Source organism: Scyliorhinus torazame, chromosome 16 (assembly GCF_047496885.1).
Source record: "Scyliorhinus torazame isolate Kashiwa2021f chromosome 16, sScyTor2.1, whole genome shotgun sequence".
NCBI classification, from domain to species: Eukaryota; Metazoa; Chordata; class Chondrichthyes; order Carcharhiniformes; family Scyliorhinidae; genus Scyliorhinus; species Scyliorhinus torazame.
In genome coordinates, this window is record NC_092722.1 from 29037039 (window position 1) to 29058781 (window position 21743).

The window sequence follows — 21743 nt, forward strand, 5'->3', positions numbered from 1 at the left end:
GCACTGTAAATTCTATGATATGCACTTTTCCACCCTGAGCCTGCTGATATTTCCCTGCAATCTACAGATTTCATCCTCACTATCAATCACATGGCCAATTTCTGTAGCATCTTCAAAGTTCTTGATCATTTAAGTCATTGATATATATAAGAAAGGGGTTGCGTATGGATCCCTGTGGGCCCCACTGGAAACACCCATTCACCATAACTGTTTATTCCCTGCCACTGAACCAATTTTGGATTAAACTTGCCACTTTCCTGTGGATCCTGTGGGTTTTTACTTTTCTTACCAGTCAGTGATGTGGGGTGTTGTCAAAAGCCTTTCTAAAATTCCAGCAGGCTCATCAGCCACACTACCTCCTCAAAACAATCAACCAAATTAGTCAGACATGCAGGGGCAGCAAGCAGCTAGGAAGGCTATAGGGGCTGGTTTAGCACAGTGGGCTAAACAGCGGGCTTGTAATGCCTGTGCCGGCCTCCCCGAACAGGTGCCGGAATGTGGTTTTTCACAGTAAATTCATTGAAGCCTACTTGTGACAATAAGCGAATATTATTATTCATGGTATGTAAGCCTTTATAGCAAGAGGATTTGGGTACAGAAGTAGCAAAGTCTTGCTTCAATTGTATGGAACCTTGGTTAGACTGCACCTGGAGTACTGTGTGCAGTATTGGTCCCCTTACCTTAGGAAAGATATTATTACCATAGAAGGAGGGCGATGAAGGTTCACAAGACTTTTCCCAGTGTTACAGAATTGCTATAGGCAGAAGGAGGTCATTTAGCCCATCGGGCCTGTACTGGTTCTCTGAATGAGCAATTCACATAGTGTCATTCACTTGCCTTCTCCCCAGAACCTTGCATATTCTTAATTTTCAGATCACAAGTCTAATTCTCTTTCGAATGCTTTGATTGAACCTTTTGCCTTCACACTCTCAGCCAGTACATCCCAGCCCTTAACCACTCGCTGTGAAAAAAGTCTCATTACATCACTTTTGTTTCTTTCGTGAATTATTTTAAATCTGTGCCCTCGCGTTCTTTATCCCTTCACGAGTGGGAACAGTTTCTCCCAAACCACTCTGTCCAGAACCCTCATGATTTTGAAACTCTTTAAAGTGCAGTGCATCTTGTCCGCCGTACACACTACAGCCACTGTGCATCGGTGGTGGAGGGAGTGAATGTTGAAGGTGGTGGATGGGGATAGTGGGACCACCCTATGAAGAGAGATTGGGGAAACTGGGTCTGTATTCTCTAGAATTTCAAAGAATGAGAGGTGATCTCATTGAAACCTACAAAATAATTGAAAGGGTGGGTGCAGGTGCAGGATAGAATCAGGACACTTAGGACTGAGATGAGCAGAGCTTTGTGAATATTTGGAATTCTCTATCCCAGAGGGCTGTGGAAGCTCAGTCATTAGATATGTTGAAAGCAAAGATTGATAGATTTCTAAATACTAGTCACGTAAAGGGATATGGGGATAGAGTGGTGGAAAAGGCATTGAAGTGGGTGATCGACCATGACCGTATTGAATGGTGGAGCAGGCTCGATGGGCTGAATGGCCCATTCCTGCTTCTATGTTCCTATGACCTTCCCTCAACAAATCCATGCCGACTGTCCTTGATTGATCCATGCCTTTCTAATTAATCAGTTCTCAGAAATGTTTCCAATAATTTACTCACCGCAGAGGTCAGACAGACTGGCCATAAATAACTTGGTCTATCACTTTCTCACTTTTTAAACAATTGTACGATGTTATCCTCTCTGGCTGCTTCTAACTCTCCCATCGCCCTGCTGTCCCATCCCCAGCTGGTCTGCATTCCCTTTCCTCCAGGGTCTCCTTTCCTTACTGTGTCTCAGGGTGTTATGTTGTTCTTTGATCCAGGGGCCTCTGCCTTGTGGATATCTAGGAGGTGAAGAGATCCTGTAATCTAACCCTGGATTGTTTTCCTCCATAGAGAAGGAAGCATTGTAGCAAACAGCAGTGGACTGTATAACTACAGCAACAATCAGGCAGAAATCAACTATTTAAACAATGACCTAACAACAACGCTGCTCAGTATTGTTAACACGTCAGAAAGACTGAAGAATCTCACAGAGTCGGTGGGTAACACTGTGACTCTCACCCGTGTTTATGCTCCAGTTCCACCCATCAAAAGTAGGTACTACGCTCACAGGTATGGAGTATGCAAAACTTACTGAATTTCTTTTACCCTTTTCTTCCATGTCTCTCTCCTGAAAGTGCTGATTCATGCTAGAGTACATCTCCCTGCAGGATCCTGCAACCCTCCACATTTGAGCGGCCAGATTATGGTCACGGTCTAGGATTACACAGGGAGAACGGGAAGGTATTGTCTTTGGAACTACATCCTAGCAATGAGATAATATAATCAGGGGTCAAAGTGGCATGGCCTAACTAAGCCATTGCCCCATGACCTCCATAAATTCCCTATAGTGCGGAAGGAGGGACATTGGATCTGCACCTACCCTCTGAAAAGGCATCCAACTTAGGCACACTCCTCTGCCCTATCCCCATAATGTAACCTGCACATCCCTGGACACTAAGGGGCAATTTAGCATGGCAAATCCACCTATCCTGCACATCTTTGGACTGTGGGAGTAAACTGAAGCATCCGGAGAAAACTCACGCAGACATGGGGAGAACGTACAGACATCCACAGACAGTCCCCCAAGGCTGGAATCGAACCCGGGTCCCTGGCGCTGTGAAGCAGCAGTGCTAACCACTGTGTCACCTTACCGACCTGTCTAGTCTGTCTTTCAATTCTTTTCAACCTAGATGGTGCCATGTTCTGTGGGCCTCTGCTCTCGCTAGGATCTCTCAGTAAAGAGTTAGGACATGACTATTGCTTCTCACCAGAAGACAACATGCTGACTGTGCAAATTCCTGATCTTGCTATATTCCATATTTATTATCTCCTTTAGATATCACAGAATTGAATATTACGTGTGCTCTCAGCTTTGACAAATACAGAGCGAACTGCAGCAATGGAAATCATTGTATATGTGAAGGGCCTTGCAAAAGAAATCTCGGAATCTGTAGCCATAATGGGCAATGTTTCAATCAAGCTGGTGGCTCTGTTTGCGAGTAAGTAGCTATTGTACCTTGTTTTGCAGTGAGTTTCCCTCCTCTCCTCAAGGTGATATTTCTTCCTGGGATAGGATTCCACTGGCACTAACTATCCTCCAGCACATGGTATATTTGCCCATTCTTCATATGTGCACCTAGGCAGTGAATGGGTAATTTACTGAGTCTTTGAGTCTGACATTGGCCTCAGGCATGGGCTGTGCAGATCAGGAGGTCACGAGTACCCCTCCTGAGACTTTACATCCAAACGCACTTACTTTCCAACAAGCATTACCAGGGACTGACCAGAAATGGGAATCTTGGCTGATAAGAAGGAACTTGCAGCTATGTATTTTATTGTCTTTCACATCCTTGTCCAAAGTGCTTCACAGTCAATGGAGCACATATTAACTGTAGACCATTTTGTAATGTAGGGAAGCTTTGACAACCAATGTTCCAGAAACAGCATATTAGAGAAATAACCAATTGATCTATCTTCGCAATGTGGATTGAGGGATAAATGTTGGCCAGTCTACTGGGAGAACTTCCCTTTTCTTTTGTACAATTTTTAACATTGGCCCAAAAGGTCAGATGGTCCTTTGGCTTAATATTTCATTCAGCAGGTGACATCTCTAATAGCTTGACATATCAATCCTGACCCTGTAACAGTACAGCATTCCCTTAGTCCTGCTCACCCAACATCCTTTTTGTACTGCTCCTTCGGCAATGCAGCAGTCCCTCTATACTGCTCCTTCAACATTACGGCACGCTCCAGTCCTGTATTGATGTGTCAGCCTGGATTATGTGTTTAAGTCTCAGGGATGGGCAATGGAACCATGATGTTCAGATTCAGAGACAAGAATGCTCCCATGTCAAACTGACACTCTAACTATCACACTGTCTGGTTTAGCTAACTCGGCGCAATACAGAAAATCAAAAGGAGATCTTCTTGGCCTGTGTAACTTACCGGGGAGACCTTTATCAATGAAACTATTGGTGGAGTCTGACCTCTGTCTATTGTTTGTTTATTTACTCAATTAGTTGTCATCGATGTCACAGGCTGGTTATTGGGATTATCTTCTATTTATTGGACAATCAAATCCACAAATAATTTATCCATTTTCATTCTGAATTGCTCTGACAGGTGTTATCCACAAACCTTTTACCAATATACAGGGACATATTGTGAAACATTCATAAGGAATTCAAGATTCTATGGTGTGCTGTTTGGTGTGTTAGCAGCTGGCCTGCTCCTCCTAATTGTCATCATCATTGCTATTATATTCTGCTGTCGGAGAAAGAGATCCTGGTATGTATTCATCTTGAGATTTTTTTTGAGTTATATTTCATGTTCATTTTGATGAGGAATATCAATGTTGGGGAGTGGAAAGGTTCCATTCAAGCACCCATTAAGTACTTCCTGCTCAGTTATAACATGGGTTACATACAGAGTAAAACTCCTTTGACACTGTCGTATTGACACTCCCAGGGCAGGTACAGCAAGGGTTAGATACAGAATAAAGTTCTCTCTACATGGTCCCATCAAATAAATCCAGAGACTGCCCAACTCATTGAACTTGGAATCCTTACAGCCAGGATTTCCATCCCATTATTCCTGAACTGGATTTGCGCCCAGGTCGAACAGACTTGGTTATTATAATCATGGAACCATAGAATCATGGAATCCCTACAGTGCAGAAGGAGACCATTCAGCCCATCAAGTCTGCACTGGCCCTTGCTCCGATAGAACACCCGACCTAGGCCCAATCCCCCACTCCTAACCCCGTAACCCCACCTGACCTTTTGGGCAATTTATCATGGCCAATCCATCTAACCTGCACGTCTTTGGACTGTGGGAGGAAACCGGAGCACCCGGAGGAAACCCACGCACACACGGGGAGTAAGTGCAAACTCCGCAGTCACCCAAGATCAGAATTGAACCTGGGACCCTGGCGTTGTGAGTGCTAACCACCGTGCCGCCTCAATGTTATATTAACTGACTAGTCTCAGTGTTCTAGTTGTTTGCCCACTCGGTCTGCTTCTTGATAAGCCCACATTTAATGGTAGCTGTTGAAATTGCCAATGTAGGTGTTTGATGGTTGGTGATCACATGGCAATTTGTGAACATTTTTTTTTGTAATAAATTTAGAATACCCAATTAAATTTTTTCCAATTAAGGGGCAATTTAGCATGGCCAATCCACCTACCCTGCACATCTTTTGGGTTGTGGGGGCGAAACCCACGCAAACACGGGGAAAATGTGCAAACTCCACACGGACAGTGACCCAGAGCCGAGATCGAACCTGGGAACTTGGCGCCGTGAGGCAGCAGTGCTAACCCACTGCGCCACCGTGCTGCCCTGCAACTTGTGAACATTCACAATGGTCAGTTCGCCCACTCTGATTGTTACGAAGAAATGTGAGATGTCAGCTGGTAGGATATCTTCACATTTCTTTGGTGATTAGGTTGGCCTGGATACATGCAGCTAAACCATATTTGCATTGTTATTGGCATGATATCTTGTGGATTCCATGGATCTGCATCTAGTATGGATTGGGTTCCCGTGGGTGGTTTTTGGGGATGGCAAGATGCCAATCACTTACATTCTAAGTTCCCTTAACAAGGTTTCACACTTAACTCTTGTAGGGATCTTCAATCTCTGGAGGGTTTAGAAATGCAGACTCTGGACCAATAACCTTGGTGGCTCATCTCGAAAGAGATCATTGGTTAACATGATTGATGCTTTCAGGTGTTTGGTTGTTGGAAAATCGGCACATGGGACTTCCGAAGGTGGCCATGGACGAGTAGGTCACACATTTGATAGCTCCCGCCTGTGACAGACCTTTGGAATTTTTCCCCTGTTTATTTCCGGATTTTAAATCGGTGAAGAGTGAGACAGTGAGGAGAAATCCCCCTCCAGTGTATGGAGAATTGGACCAGATGTGGCCGTGTGAGAAGACAAAGTCCTATAAGGAAGACGTGAGCAGAGCTGGCAATGCGGGAAGGCATGGCGGAGTCTCAGGGCGGGGGACGGCGCAGTGGTCGACGGAGCAGCTGGTGAAGTTTTTTGAAGATTGCTTCGCCAAATTTAAGAAGGACAAGCTGGACCCGATCAAGGCTTCGATTGATCGGATAGTGCAGAATCAAGAAACACACGGACCGATCCAGGAGGTGGAGAACGAGGTGTCCGAGCGCGAGGAATACCTAACCTTACTGGAGACCAAGGTGGAGACGATGAATGACCGGCAGAAAAAATGCAGGAGAAGCTGGAGGACCTGGAGAACAGGTCCAGGAGGCAGAATCTGAGAATTGTCGGCCTCCCTGAAGGCAGTGAGGGATCGGATGCGAGGACCAATGTGACGAACATGCTGGAGAGGTTGATGGGGGCTGAGGTGTTCCCTCGGCCCCCGGAAGTGGATAGAGCACACAGAGCCCTCGCGAAGAAGCCACGAGCGAACGAGCCGCCGAGGGCGATGGTGGTATGTTTACACCGATTCCTGGACAAGGAACACATTCTGCGGTGGGCCAAGAAAGAATGGAGCATCAAGTGGGAGAATTGTGAGCTGCGCATTTATCAATACCTGGGCACGGATTTGGCCAAGAGGCGAGCTGGGGTTAATCGGGCAAAACGGCCCTCTTTAAGAAGGGGGTGAAGTTCGTGAGGTTGTACCCAGCCCGTCTGTGGGTCACATATGAGGAACAGGACATTTACTTCAAAACACCAGACGATTTATGGACTTTCATCAAGGAAAAAGACTGGAGGTGAACCAAAGACACTGAATCCTTGGAGAGTATTGTGGTGGCGATTTGTTGAAAATCACTTTTGTGCTGGTTTGAATAAGTAGTGTTATGTGCAATAAGAGGCTGTTTCAATGGTTAAAGTTAACTTTGTCTTACTGGAGGCAACACGGTGGCGCAGTGGTTAGCACTGCTGCCTCACAGCGCCGAGGTTCCAGGTTCAATCCCGGCCCTGGGTCACTGTCCGTGTGGAGTTTGCACATTCTCCCCGTGTCTGCGTGGGTTTCACCCCCACAACCCAAAGATGTGCAGGGTAGGTGGATTGGCCACGCTAAATTGCCCCTTAATTGGAAAAAATGAATTGGGTACTCTAAATTATTTTTTTTTTAAACCTTTGTCTTACTGGGAGCTGGTTGGAGGGGGGGATGGTTTCTGTGGTTGTTTTTTCTGTGGCTGTTTTTCCTCTGTGTTTTCTGATGTTTGTTTACTGGGGAATGTGATGCTTTAATATGTTTGTCCAAGTGGGGGGAGAGGGGAGATATCAATGGGGTGGCAGACTGTTTGGTGCTATGGGTGGGAGCTATCAAGTCAGCTTGGTCAGCTGACTCATGGAAGCACAGTGGGGGGCGAGCAGGTGTTAAGCTAGAGCTTGATATGGGGGAGGGGTTGGGTTTCTAGTGCTGTTACCGGGGGGGGAGGGAGCGGGGGGAGCTGCTTTGCTGACAGGAGAGGAACTGTTACTAGGGGACAAATGGGTGGTCGGGGACGGCGCTCGAGCAGGCCGGGGGCGCGAGCTGGAGGCTGGCCTAAAAAGGGTGATGGCTAGTCGGCGGGGGGGAAGGGAAGAGGGGGGGGGGCACCCGACCAGGCTGATTACATAGAGCGTTAGAGGGTTGAATGGGCCGGTCAAGAGGGCTCGCGTGTTTGCGCATTTGAAGGGGCTGAGGGCGGACATGGCAGCGTTACAAGAGACACACCTAAAGGCTATAGACCTGACTAGATTGCGAAAGGGGTAGGTTGGTCAAGTATTCCACTCAGGGCTGGACTTAAAGACAAGGAGGGTAGCGATCTTGATCAATAAATTTGAGGCAGGGAGAATCGTGTCAGACACGGGGGGTAGGTACATAATGGTGAGTGGGAAGCTGGAGGGGGTGCCGGTGGTACTCGTGAACATATATGCTCCGAATTGGGAAGATGTGGAATTTATGAGGCGGGTGTTAGGTAAGATCCCAGACTTAGAGTCACATAACTTGATGATGTGGGGAGATTTTAATACAGTCATTGATCCGGAATTGGACCGCTCAAAATCCAGGACAGGGAGGATGCCTGCCGCAGCAAAGGAATTGAAGGGGTTTATGGAACAGATGGGGGGGAGTAGACCCATGGAGGTTTGCATGGCCAAGGGCGAAGGAGTTTTATTTTTTCTCCCATGTCCACAAGGTTTACTCTCGCATCGACTTTTTTGTTCTGAGCAGGGCGCTAATACCGGGGGTGGTGGATACTGAGTACTCGGCAATCGCAGTGTAGGATCATGCCCCACATTGGGTGGATCTACGGGTTAGTCTGGAGAGAGGACAACGCCCGCTATGGAGGCTGGATGTGGGGTTGTTAGCGGATGAAGCGATCTGTGGGCGGGTGAACAAGTCCATCCAGAACTACCTGGAAACAAATGAGACGGGGGAGGTCTCTGCAGCAACGGTTTGGGAAGCTTTGAAGGCAGTGGTCAGAGGGGAATTAATCTCGATACGGGCCCACAGAGAAAAGGTGGAACGGTGTGAGAGGGATAGGTTAGTTGAGGAGATACTCCAGGTGGACAGGAGATACTCAGACGCCCCGGACGCGGGGCTACTGAGGGAGTGGCGGAGGTCACAGACGGAGTTTGGGCTGTTGACTACAGGGAAAGCGGTGGAACAGCTGAGGAAGGCAAGGGGGGCGATCGATGAGTATGGGGAAAAGGGAAGCAGAACGTTAGTGCACCAGCTCAGAAAAAGGGAGGCGGCCAGGGAGATAGGGAGAATAAAGAGTAGAGGTGGGATCACGGTCCCGGACCCAGTGGGGGTGAATGAGGTGTTTAAGGACTTTTACAGCAAATTATATGAGTCGGAACCCCCGGCGGGGGTGATGGGGATGAGGCAGGTTTTGGGTCAGTTGAGGTTCCTGAGGGTGGATGAGGATCTGGTGGAAGGGCTGGGACCCCCAATTGAAATTGAGGAAATAATTGAGGGGCTGGAGGGCATGCAGTCGGCCAAGGCCCCAGGGCCGGACGGCTACCCAGTGGAATTCTATAAGAAGTTTTCAGAGATATTGAGCCCACTGCTGGTGAGGACATTTAATGAAGCAAGAGAGAAGGGAGTCCTCCCCCCAACAATGTCGCAGGCCTCGATTTCATTGATCCTGAAACGGGAGAAGGGTCCGGAGCAATGCGGGTCATACAGGCCGATTTCTCGACTGAATGTGGATGCCAAACTGCTGGCTCAGATACTGGCCACAAGGATAGAGGACTGTGTCCCGGGGGTGATAGGGGAAGACCAGACTGGATTTGCAAAGGGCAGGTAACTCAAGGCCAATGTTTGAAGGCTTTTAAATGTTATTATGATGCCCTCAGAAGGAGGGGAGATGGAGGTGGTGGTAGTGATGGATGCGGAGAAGGCTTTTGATCGGGTGGAGTGGGATTACCTGTGGGAGGCGCTGAGAAGGTTTGGGTTTGGTGAGGACTTTATTGACTGGGTGCGGTTGCTCTCTCGGGTACCAGTAGCGAGTGTGCGTACGAACCGGCTGAGGTCGGGGTATTTTAAACTACACCGAGGGACGAGGCAAGGGTGCCCCCTCTCCCCGTTACTGTTTGCTCTGGCCATAGAGCCATTGGCCATGGCGTTAAGAGCCTCTAGGAACTGGAAAGGGCTGGTTTGGTGTGTGTGTGTGGGGGGGAGGAGAGCACTGGGTCTCGCTTTACGCAGATGACCTGCTTTTGTATATTTCAGACCCGTCGGAGGGGATGGGGGAAGTAATGCGGATCCTTGGGGAATTTGGTAATTTTTCGGGGTATAAATTGAACATGGGGAAAAGCGAGATGTTCGTGAACCAGGCAAGAGGGTAGGAGAAGAGACTGGGAGAGCTGCCGCTTAGAATGGTAGGAAGGAGCTTTTGGTATCTGGGAATCCAGGTGGCCCGGGGATGGGAGGCACTTCACAGGTTAAACCTATCCCGGCTCTTCGGACTTTAAGAGGTGGGACATGCTCCCGCTATCACTGGCAGGGAGGGTACAGACCGTGAAAATGACGGTCCTCCCCAGATTTCTGTTTGTCTTTCAGTGCCTCCCCATCTTCACCCCAAGGACCTTTTTCAAGCGGGTGAATACGGTTATTGCAGGCTTTGTGTGGGCGGCTAAAACCCCGTGAGTTTAGAATGTGTTGCTGGAGCGCAGTCGGGGGGAGGGTGGGTCGGTGCTGCCGAACCTTTGCAATTACTACTGGGCGGCTAATATAGCCATGATTAGGAAGTGGGTAGTGGGGGAGGGGTCAGTGTGGGAGCGGATGGAGGCGGCGTCACGTAAAGACACAGGCTTGGGAGCATTGGTCACAGCACCTCTGCCGATCTTACCGGCCCGATACTCCTCAAGTCCGGTGGTGGTGGCGGCTCTGGGAATCTGGGGCCAATGGAGGAGATATAAGAGAGTGGAGGAAGCATCGGTTTGGACTCCGATTTATTTATTTTATTTTAATTTAGAGTACTCAATTAATTTTTTCCAATTAAGGGGCAATTTAGCGTGGCCAATCTACCTAGCCTACACATCTTTGTGTTGTGGGGGCGAAACCACTCTCCACACGGACAGTGACCCAGAGCCGGGATCGAACCTGGGACCTCGGCGCCGTGATGCAACATGGCTAACCCACTTGGATCCCGATTTATAATAATCATCGGTTTGTACCGGGTAGGCTGGATGGTGGGTTCCGGAGATGGCAAAGGGCAGGAATTAGGAGGATGGGGGATCTATTTATAGACGGGAGCGACCCCAGCTTGAAAGCCTTGGAGGATGAATTTGAATTGCCAACAGGTTTAGATATCTGCAGTTGCGAGACTTCTTGAGAAAGCAGGTTCCGACCTTCCCGATGCTGCCGCCATGGGGATACAGGACAGAGTATTCTCCAGTACCTGGGTGGGAAAGGGGAAAGTATCAGATATTTACCCGGAACTTTTGGATGCGGAGGAAACTCCGGTGGAGGAGCTTAAGGACAAGTGGGAAGACGAGCTAGGAGGAGGGATAGAGGCGGGTCTGTGGGCAGATGCCCTGAGCAGGGTTAATACATCCTCATCATGTGCCAGGCTTAGCCTGATACAATTCAAGGTAGTCCACTGGGCACACATGACAGCGGCTAGGGTGAGTAAGATTTTCGGGGTAGAGGACAGGTGTGCGAGGTGCGCGGGAAGCCCAGTAAATCATGTCCACATGTTCTGGGCATGCCCGAAGCTTAGAGGGTTTTGGCAGGGTTTCGCTAAGGCAATGCCCACGGTACTCAAAACACGAGTGGTGCCGAGTCCGGAGGTGGCGATCTTTGGAGTGTCGGAAGAGCCGGGAGTTCAGGGGGCGAAAGAGGCCGACGTCTTGGCCTTTGCCTCCCTGGTAGCCCGGAGACGGATCTTGTTAATGTGGAGGGACTCGAAGCTCCCGAGTGTCGAGAGCTGGGTTAGTGACATGGCTGGGTTTCTCAGTCTCGAGAAAATACAGTTCACCTTAAGAGGGTCAATGGTCGGGTTCACCCGGAGGTAGCAGCCGTTCGTCAACTTTGTCGCGGGAAATTAAAATGTCAGCAGAAGCAGAATTCCAAAGGGGGGGAGGGCCGGATTGTTGTTGTATTGTTGGGGTGTGTGAAGATTGTGATGGGGGTGGAAATGTTTATTGGACCATGTTTATGTCGTGTTAATGTTATTATTATAAAAACTTGCAAATACCCTGATAAAAATATTTTTTAAAAAAAGAAAAATCGGCTCATGGAGGAGACATTCCCCAGGATGTGATCATAGCATTTACAGTACAGGAAGAGGCCATTCGGCCCATCGAGTCTGCACCAACTCTTGGAAAGAGCACCCTACTCAAGCCCACTCCTCTACCCCACCTAACCTTTTTGGACACTAAGGGCAATTTATCATGGCCAGTCCACCTAACCTGCACATCTTTGGACTGTGGGAGGAAACCGGAGCACCCGGAGGAAACCCATGCAGACACGGGGTGAACGTGCAAACTCCGCACAGACAGTGACCCAGCGGGGAATCGAACCTGGGAAACAGGTGCTACCGTGCTCCTTGATGAAATACTCCCCACTTGCCTTGATGAGTGCAGCTTCAACAACACTCGAGAATGACACCACCCTCCAGGACAAAGCCACCCGCTTGATTGGCAGCCCATAATTCACTGCCTCCACCACCCATGCACAGTGTCTGCAATGTGCAATATTGGGAGAATAGCAACACTTCCCAAACCTGCAGGGCTCAAATTCTCCACTTCCCGACGCCCAAATTGCGTTCGGCGACCGGGCGGAGAATCCATTTTGGCGCCAAAATCGGGAGTGGAGCCAAGTTTTCAATTCTCCACCCCCCCGAAAGTCGGCGTACTCGTGGAGTATGCGAGTATCCACCGCCTCAGGCCATTGCCTGAAGCCCACCACGCGATGCTCCATTGCCAACGGCAACGTGGTTCCTGGACGGTGCGAGCACACGGCGTGGCTTACGTGTGCTCACACCATCCGGGATCCTCGCGTGACAACGGCTGTGGACTCAGTCCAGTCGGGGGAGGGCCTTTTGGCGGGTGGGGGTGCTTCATTTGGGGCTGGGGGCAATGTGGGCATGAGCGGCCAATGCGTGGCACTACTTTAGCGGTCCAGGTCCGCGGGCTGAGTCCGCCATGGAGCACAGCGCGGCCGCTGCAGGCTGCCACCGTGCACATGCGGGGCTTCTGACCCATAAGCGCTGGGGGGCCGTATCGGCAGCGAGAGCTGCGAGCTCCACGACGGTTCCCTGCTAGCTCCCAGCAAAACGGGGAATCGGTGGCCTTTTGACACCAGTTTTTCTAGGGTAAAAGGCCACAGTTTTCATGATGGCGTGGGGACTTAGTCTCCAAAACGGAGAATCCAGCCCGTGATCTCTAGAAGGACAAGGACCACAGGCACATGGGAACATCACCTCCTCCAAGTTTCCCTCCATGTCAACCACCATCCTGCTTGGAAATACATCGCTGTTACTTCACCATAGTGGAGTTCAAATCCTGGAATTCCCAAACTAACAGCACTGTAGTAGTCGCCCTTCACCACATTGTTCTTCACAGTTCAAAGAGAAGGCAACTGTCACCGTCACCTTTCAAGTGTAATTAAGTCTGGGCAATAAATACCAGCCTTGCCAACAATACCTGCTTCCTGAGAACGAATGAAAAAGTCATTAAAAAAGCTGTTCTCTTTCTCCTTAGGCGTACTGACCATCGTGACTCAGTCAAGTGGTATTCAATAGATGAAGAATATTTCAGATTTCCGCAAACAGGTTTGTGCCTAGATGTGTCTCGGTTTGACATGTAGAAAATAGATTTTAATGGTTTCCCTATCATCCGGGTGGTCTGATGGTACATAACTTTATATGTATGTGTTTTATCAGCCGCCAATTTATTTTCCTCTCTCATCCGCAGTTTTGTAATTATTGTTTGTCCTCCGCCACTTTGCCCACCTGACTGTTCTCCCAGTGGGTGCCAGGACGGTGTGTGTAAGGACACGTTTCAATATTGTGAGGTGTCACAGCCATGGGAGATCGAGGCTTCCTCCTGTCGGCCTGAAAGTGATTGGTTAAATCAGTTCAAATAGGGTCTGAGCCAGAGACCTTTATCTTCTCTGTGTCTTTGTGCCTCAGTGGGTGATACAGACACATAGGGCCCGATTCTCCAGCCTCGTTGCGCTCCCGATCAACCGTAACGAGGCCGGTGAATAGCGGTTGAGGCCAAAAATGAGATCTGCGGGCAGCACGGTGGCTCAGTGGTTAGCATTGCTGCCTCACGGCGCTGAGGACCCGGGTTCGAATCCCGGCCCCGGGTCACTGTCCGTGAGGAGTTTGCACATTCTCCCCATGTCTGCGTAGGTATCACCCCCACAACCCAAAAGATGTGCAGGGTAGGTCGATTGGCCATGTTAAATTGACCCTTAATTGGAAAAAATAATTGGGTACTCTAAATTTATTTTTAAAAATTAGATGTGCGCCGGGCACCAAACAGTTTGCGATGCAACCAGCCCGCTCCCGTTGCCGAAATTGGGATCTCGCCATAGCGTGGCAAGAAACTAATTATCACCAATTAAGCCCTATTTCCATGCAATCAAAGGGAGTGATCCCATATCCATCGGCCTCCCATCATTATTGGGGCTGTTTAGCACAGGGTTAAATCGCTGGCTTTGAAAGCAGACCAAGGCAGGCCAGCAGCACGGTTCAATTCCCGTATCAGCCTCCCCGAACAGGCGCCGGAATGTGGCGACTAGGGGCTTTTCACAGTAACTTCATTTGAAGCCTACTTGTGAAAATAAGTGATTTTCATTTAGCGGCCTCCCCAGCAAGCACTCACGGTGGCGCCGATTAGTATTCCTTTTTAATAACATGAACCCGGTGGAAGGGCTTCTGTGGGGAGCCAGGGAGGTGAGTAGCCATCTTTGCCCACAGGGAAAGAGCCCGGGGGTGCTGGGTTTGCCACCCCAGTGCTCAGCGGGGGCGGGGTCCCTCAGCTGGGATGGGGACTTTCCGCAGGGATGGGCATCCATGGAGGGGAGGGGTGGGGGATAGGCGATGGGGGGGGGCAACCTCGTGCGACGCCACTATGTCAACCCTGGATCGTGTTTACCCGTTCCGGGGGCAACCCTTCTCCTTGCCAGCCTTCCCCACCGATCATCCAGACCCCCCACTGACTGCTGATTCGGCAATCATGGTGCTGCGTCGTGCACCAAGCTCTGCATTATGGTCGCTACCCTACGTGTTTGCCTCAGTGCCAATCATTTCCGGTGCCATCTCCTGCTCCCGTAGCCTCTGGGACTCCTCCAAGTGGCTATGGATCTGCTGGAGTGACGCTGACATCTCCCTCTGAATAACCCGGCCGCTCCCTAACGTCTCCATCAGCTCCGGGTAACTGTTCCAGAGGCTCAGCATCAGGCTGGGACCCAGCTGGGTCCTGGGATCCAGCAGCCCTCCGACTGCTGTCTTGCCTGGGGGTTCCTGCCTCCACCTGATGTACATCATCAGCAGCAATGCGGTGCTCACCAGTCTGTCCCAGAAGCCTGGCCACTAATATTACAATTCGAGGTGTGTGTATCTGCGCTGGTGGAGGGCGGGGATGCGCTACTGTAACTGTTCAATCCTCGGAGCTCCCCTCCGAGGTGTTCCCCTCGGAGTCAGGAGAGGGTGTTGCCCGGGATGAGCCGTTGCCGTCGGCTGGAAGACCTGTGGGAGAATGGGCATGTGGTCAGTGGGAGGGATGGGTCAGTCAGGAAGGCAATCACTACTCCCGTTTGACAAGTCCTCCGGGTGGAGCACAGTGATTTCTCACTTCTGCTGCGTCCGCCAGTCTTCGTGTTCATGGCCGTCCTGTACTCGGCCACCCCAGTCACCTCCAGGATCCGCTCCTAAAAGGAAGTATAGTGTAGATTAATTTGTTCTTAAGGGCGGCACGGTAGCATTGTGGATGGCACAGTTGCTTCGCAGCTCCAGCGTCCCGGGTTCGGTTCCGGCTTGGGTCGCTGTCTGTGCGGGGTCTGCACGTCCTCCCCGTGTCTGTGTGGGTTTCCTCCGGGTGCTCCGGTTTCCTCCCACAGTCCAGAGATGTGCAGGCTAGGTGGATTGGCCATGATAAATTGCCCTTAGTGTCCAAAATTGCCCTTAGTGTTGGGTGGAGGTGTTGACTTTGGGTAGGGTGTTCTTTCCAAGAGCTGGTGCAGACTCAATGGGCTGAATGGCCTCCTTCTGCACTGTAAATTCAATGATAATCTATGATTAATCTCGGACAAAGGTTCGGCACAACATCGTGGGCCGAAGGGCCTGTTCTGTGCTGTATTTTTCTACGTTCAATGTTCTATGAAGTGAGGATCCTTATGTCCAGCACCCCATCACCAGTCTGGGCCCTCTCCCACCGATTATGGGAGAGCTTTTCACGAGGAGACAAAGAGAGGGCATCATTAGCCACACACGTGTCTCACAGAGGTGGGAGAGGGGGCGTGAAGGGAGGGTTGGGGGGGATTGAGGGGGAGGGGGGTGAGTGTGTGCTAGGGATCGCTAAGGGGGTTGGGGTCACCTGGGGGTTTGGGGGGGGTGGATGCTCCCTTGGGAGTTGCGGGGGGACATTGGTGTCTACTTACCCGTGCTGCCCGGTGTAGGTCATTGACCTTTTTCTGGGACTGAAGGCCAGTCCTCCTGGTCACACTCCCCGAGCTGACAGCCGCCGCCACCTAATTCCATGCAGCACTGGCTGCCTTGTGGCTCATTCTCCGGGACCCTCGGGGGAACAGGACATCCTTCTTGGCCTCCACCGAGTCCAGGAGCCTCCCCAGATCAGCGTCCCCGAATCTTGGGGCCATCTCCTGGGCGCCATTGTTGTGAGCTGGCTGGGTTGGCTGAGCAAGTGCAGCTTAAAAGCTGTTCGATTTTGTTAACGGGGGGCTGGCGAGCGCGGGTCCCGGCGAATCAGCTGGCGAGCCAGCATTTGTGGCAAGAAGCCTGTGAGGCCTTGTTAAGTGGACCAATTACCATTGAGTTGCGTTGCTGGCCTCGCTGTGCCGAGTGCCGGGAAACTCACGGCAATTCCCGTTCGCTAGCACATTTGGAACACATTTTTCAGAGAGTTGTGCCTTAAATGAGCCATCAGTACACTTTGTGCAAATATACCTTGTGCACTGCATCTGCCTGTTGATGTAACCAGTCTTGGCTGCAGTATGTGAATGAGGAACTCCAACCTGGAGCAGTCCCGGTGAATAAAGGTACTTTGATACACTCTACACCCAGCAGGCATTTTCTAAGGTTGAGCAACTTTGGATTGCCTCCGAGGTTGGACAGAAATTGCGACCCCCTCCCCCACCCCACATACAGTGGATGAAGCCTCAGTGAAATGCAGGGGGTGGGGGGTCCGGGGGTCCCCCTCAGACCTTGTCACCGATGCTGTTTGCAATGGGTCACTATCTCAGTTACAATAAATGGGGTTTTGGGTGTTAGCTAATTGTCGCCAATGCATATTTCAGCAACTGATTATTTTTTATTAGCATGCAATTTTATTGGAAGCAAAACTCCCCTTCACTAGTCTTATCTTGTCATTTATATAAGTTGTGTAAAACCATTAATGTGTCTAATCCGTTCCCCCCCCCACCCCCCCCCCCCCCCTCGCACATCCTCCAGATCTAACTGCAGTGACTCCAACACTAAATGCTGGGAAGCCCCTGGGAAGGAGGCGAGGAAAATACAGCCTAGATGAACACCTTACATTTGAAGATGATTTCGGGCCTGGTGTTTGGAGACCAAACTTAGACAAGGTGGACACAGGGGCTGAGGTAAATTGAAAAATGCATGTAACAGGCTAATGGCCAGATAGCCCATGTTACTGATGATAGTTGAGGATTAAATGCTGGCCAGGTCATTGGTGAGAATTTAAGTTGGATTATTATGGAAATCAATCATTTGATGCTGTGCTTCCTCCCTGCCAGATACGAGCCAAGCGTCCGGAATTGGTAGTTCCTTCACCCAATGAACAGTGACAATTGACACAGCTGGATTAGGACATGTTTTAGTTGCAGGGAATTGAAAGAACTAGAAAACATGGACATAGTCAAATTGTTCAAAAATGTTTCTGTTTATTCGAAGAAATAAGAAAGATTCTACTGCTCAGCAACTTGCTATCATTTAGCCTTCTAAAATATATTTCAGGGTTATATAGTTACAGAAAGCTCAGTGATTATTTGATAAGATTCACACAGGGCTCCTGTTACTGAATGTTACAAGGCTCTCTCAGTTCAGAATTCTACAAAATAGCCTGCTAGCTTTTCATAATGCACTTATAGATGTTTAGGTAGATGGGAGTGTTAGAGATTCAATGTATGGTCAACGTTTGGAAGCAGATAGAAGGGGAACAGAGACTGTTTGAAATCCCTGTACATAATAAACATTAGAGCGGTAATGGTGATAGACCACTCCATGAGAAAACTGCTTGGTTACTGTAAACTCCAGTTCATTCTACACATATGGTCGGGGTCAGTAGACTGAGTTTCAACAGACTAATAATAATATTGTCACTAGTAGGCTTACATTAACACTGCAATGAAGTTACTGTGAAAATCCCCGAGTCGCCACACTCCGGCGCCTGTTCGGGAACACAGAGGGAGAATTCAGAATGCCCAAATTACCTAACAGCACGTCTTTCAGGGTTTGTGGGAGGAAACCGGGGCACCCGGAGGAAACCCACGCAGACACGGGGAGAACATGCAGACTCTGCACAGTGACCCAAGCCGGTATTGAACCTGGGACCCTGGCGCTGTAAAGCAACAGTGCTAACCACTGTGCTACAGTGCTGTAAGAGAATATTCATGGGAATAATAGGTGCACTGACATCCAACATAACCCAAAAGAATTTATTCACAAGTAAACAGGAATGTCACTCGCTGGTAGCTCAGTGGGTAAGGCACAACTCAGCAATACTGAGTTATATCAGGACCCTGGATCCTATACGCAGTCTGCGCTTCTTTACCTGATCCCAACTGAGCAGCAGTTGCCACAAGACAGTCAGCCACCATGGGCGAAATTCTCCTACCCGCCCCGCCACATTTCTGCGCCGACCGGCCGGCGGGAGTCTCCGTAACACCGGCCGGTCAATGGGGTTTCCCATTGTGGGGCAGCCCCACGCCGTCGGGAAACCCCCGGGCGCCGGCAAAACGGAGACTCCCGCCGGCGGAGAATGACGCCCCATGTACCTGGCAAAATAAAAATCGGCCCTCACGCTAGGATCGTTACTCTGCGAGCAAGGACACTATCGGATTCACCGAGATGTTTCCAATAGTCAAATAGCATGTGGACACTGGTCATGTGGGACCGAAGTGGTCTCACCCAGTTTGCTTAATATAGGACAGCAAAAGAAAAGGAAAGAATTTTGCTTCAATGCATGTGCAAAATATTACCTCTTAGGTGAGATACCAGAGGATAATTGGGCAAAAGAGGAGGGGAGAAATCTGACTATATAAATGGCGGGTGAGATTTAAACCCTTGATTTTACAGTAATATCTTTGAAGTCTATTTAATTTCTATGATAATTTTTTTTCGATCAGTTTTGCAGAATGCTTGAGGGAAAGTACATCAATTGTCTATTTAGGATCAGAAAGATTTTAGCTTTACAACTGCTGGAGCAGAATGTGCATATTTAAATTATGTAAATTTAGGTGAAGTAGGATCTATTTAATATTGAACCCTTTTATTATCTGAATTACATTATGTTTGTTATAAATTAAATATTATTACGTTCCCATTTGCACTGTTTACATATAAATAAAATATGTGTTTATATAATTGCATTTGCTTCTTCTTTCACAAGAACATTGTGACTGCCTCAGTTTTCTCACTTTTAGTAGTATCACAATTATACTATTATCAATGGATTGATAAAGTGGGAATACCTCGTCCTGACATTCTTAGATTTTGGAATATAAGGGTTAAATGAGGCAATTTTGGAGGAGGAATTGTTGCTATTACAACAAACATATCAGAGTTATAGCTTCCAAACATTTGTTCATCCAATCCTGGGCCTGACCTTTTCGCCTGTTGGGCGCACGCACTTGGAGGGCTGGAAGCGGTCGATTGGCCCACCGCCAACTGTAAAAGCAGATGGGCCGAAGTTGTGTTCAATTCGCCGATCAAGGGACTAATTTGCCTGCTTGATTGTCAGCGGACGTACTTCTGACACGCCTGCGCAGCTCCCGATGGAAATATTGCGTGAATGCGTGACGACATAGGGACGCGCGCCCGACGCCTTCGCACACAATTTCCGGGTCAGGCACGCACCCGCCCAAGCAACATACAATTCTGACCCTGGAGTATGCAAGTTGTGTTCAGGATTCTTATATGAAAGATATATCAATAAGATTGAGGCAATCAAAGACGCTGTGCATGATCCTGCACAAATCAGGAAGGGAATTACACCAGTGTCACAATCCTGATCAAATAATTGGAATGGGGATCACCACAGCAAGGGAGGGAGAAAACAGACAGATCAAGTGGCACAAAATATGGAATGGCTGGAGGGAATTGACAGAAACAAGGACCGTGTGCCCTCCGGCAATGAACTCCACACAAACTGCAAAGACCATCTGCGGGATTCTGCGTCGGCGGTATCCTCCTCCCCTCCAGCAAAGCGCCGACACCCGCGCATTTCCCGCCTGCTTGGGGTGGCACCCCATTGGGCCGGCTGCAGGAAGGAGAATCCCGCTGCTGGCGTGGGCAGCACTGGAAAACGGGGCTGGCGGCATGGAGAATATCACCCCATTTGTTTCCAAGATAGTGTATCAACAATCATTTCTCCCAAGGAGAATCCCACAATGGAACAAGCTGCCAAAAGAAATAGATACACATAGATACATAGAAGATAGGAGCAGGAGGAGGCCTTTTGGCACTTCGAGCCTGCTCCGCCATTCATCACGATCATGGCTGATCATCCTACTCAATAGCCTAATCCTGCTTTATCCCCATAGACTTTGATCCCATTCGCTCCAAGTGCTATATCCAGCCGCCTCTTGAATATATTCAAGGTTTTAGCATCAGTTACTTCCTGCGGTAATGAATTCCACAGGCTCACCACTCTTTGGGTGAAGAAATGTCTCCTTATCTCTGTCCAAAATGGTTTACCCTGAATCCTCAGACTGTGACCCCTGGTTCTGGACACACCCATCATTGGTAACATCTTCGCTGCATCTACCCTGTCTAGTTCTGTTAGAATTTTATAAGTCTCTATGAGATCCCCCCTCATTCTTCTGAACTCCAGCGAGAACAATCCCAACCCAGTCAATCTCTCCTCATATGAGAGTCCCACCATCCCTGGAATCAGTCTGGTAAACCTTCGCTGCACTCCCTCGAGAGCAAGAACATCCCTTCCACAGAGAAGGAGACCGAAACTGCACACAATACTCCAGGTGTGGCATCACCAAGGCCCTGTACAATTGCAACAACACATCTATACTCGAAACCTCTCGCAACAAAGGCCAACATACCATTCGCCTTCTTTACCGCCTGCTGCCCCTGCATGCTTACCTTCAGCGACTGTTTCACAAGGACACCCAGGGCCCGCTGCACACTCCCCTCTCCCAATTTACAACCATTCAGGGTGTAATCTGCCTTCCAGTTTTTGGTTCCAAAGTGAATAACCTCACACTTATCCAAATTCTACTGCATATGAAACAGTTATAGTTCCGTCATGGAAATCTTCAAGACCCATCTTTCGATTGTTGCCATTTAAAAGTTTTCATTGCGGAGGGCCAAAGAGGGTCAGTGTGCGTGTACAGGGAGAAGGCAATACCAACCAACTTATGAAGCAGGAGGCAGTGAGGGAGATTGGAAAAGTGAAGGATGGGATGGGGAGGCTGGTACTGGACCCGGTGGGGGTGAATGGGGTATTAGAGGAGTTTTATCGGAAGCTATACAAGTCGGAGGCCCCAGCCGGGGGGGAGGGAATGCGATGGTTTTTGGACGGGTTGGAGTTTCCCAAGGTGGCGGAGGGCCTGGTGGAGGGGCTGGGGGCCCCCATTGGGTTGGCGGGAGTGATGGAGAACATGGGGGTAATGCAGGCAGGGAAGGCCCCGGCCCAGATGGGTTCCCGGTGGAGTTTTATAAGAAGTTTGTGGGGGACTTGGGCCACTGCTGGTGAGGATGTATAATGAGGCTACGGAAAGGGGGAGCC

The 21743-nt window shown here is 49.5% G+C and overlaps 1 protein-coding gene across 1 annotated transcript in view; it reads left to right on the forward strand.

Moving 5' to 3' along the window:
* Positions 1-19363, forward strand: part of LOC140392653 (uncharacterized) — a 68960-nt gene extending 49597 nt beyond the window's left edge. Inside the window, exons 4-9 of the mRNA XM_072478132.1 lie at positions 1950-2149; positions 2935-3097; positions 4221-4385; positions 13272-13342; positions 17210-17361; positions 17515-19363. Of these exons, the coding sequence (XP_072334233.1) occupies positions 1950-2149; positions 2935-3097; positions 4221-4385; positions 13272-13342; positions 17210-17361; positions 17515-17565 (802 nt within the window). The 3' untranslated portion in view covers positions 17566-19363. The remainder of the gene's footprint in view (positions 1-1949; positions 2150-2934; positions 3098-4220; positions 4386-13271; positions 13343-17209; positions 17362-17514) is intronic.
* The last annotated feature ends 2380 nt before the right edge of the window (positions 19364-21743 follow it).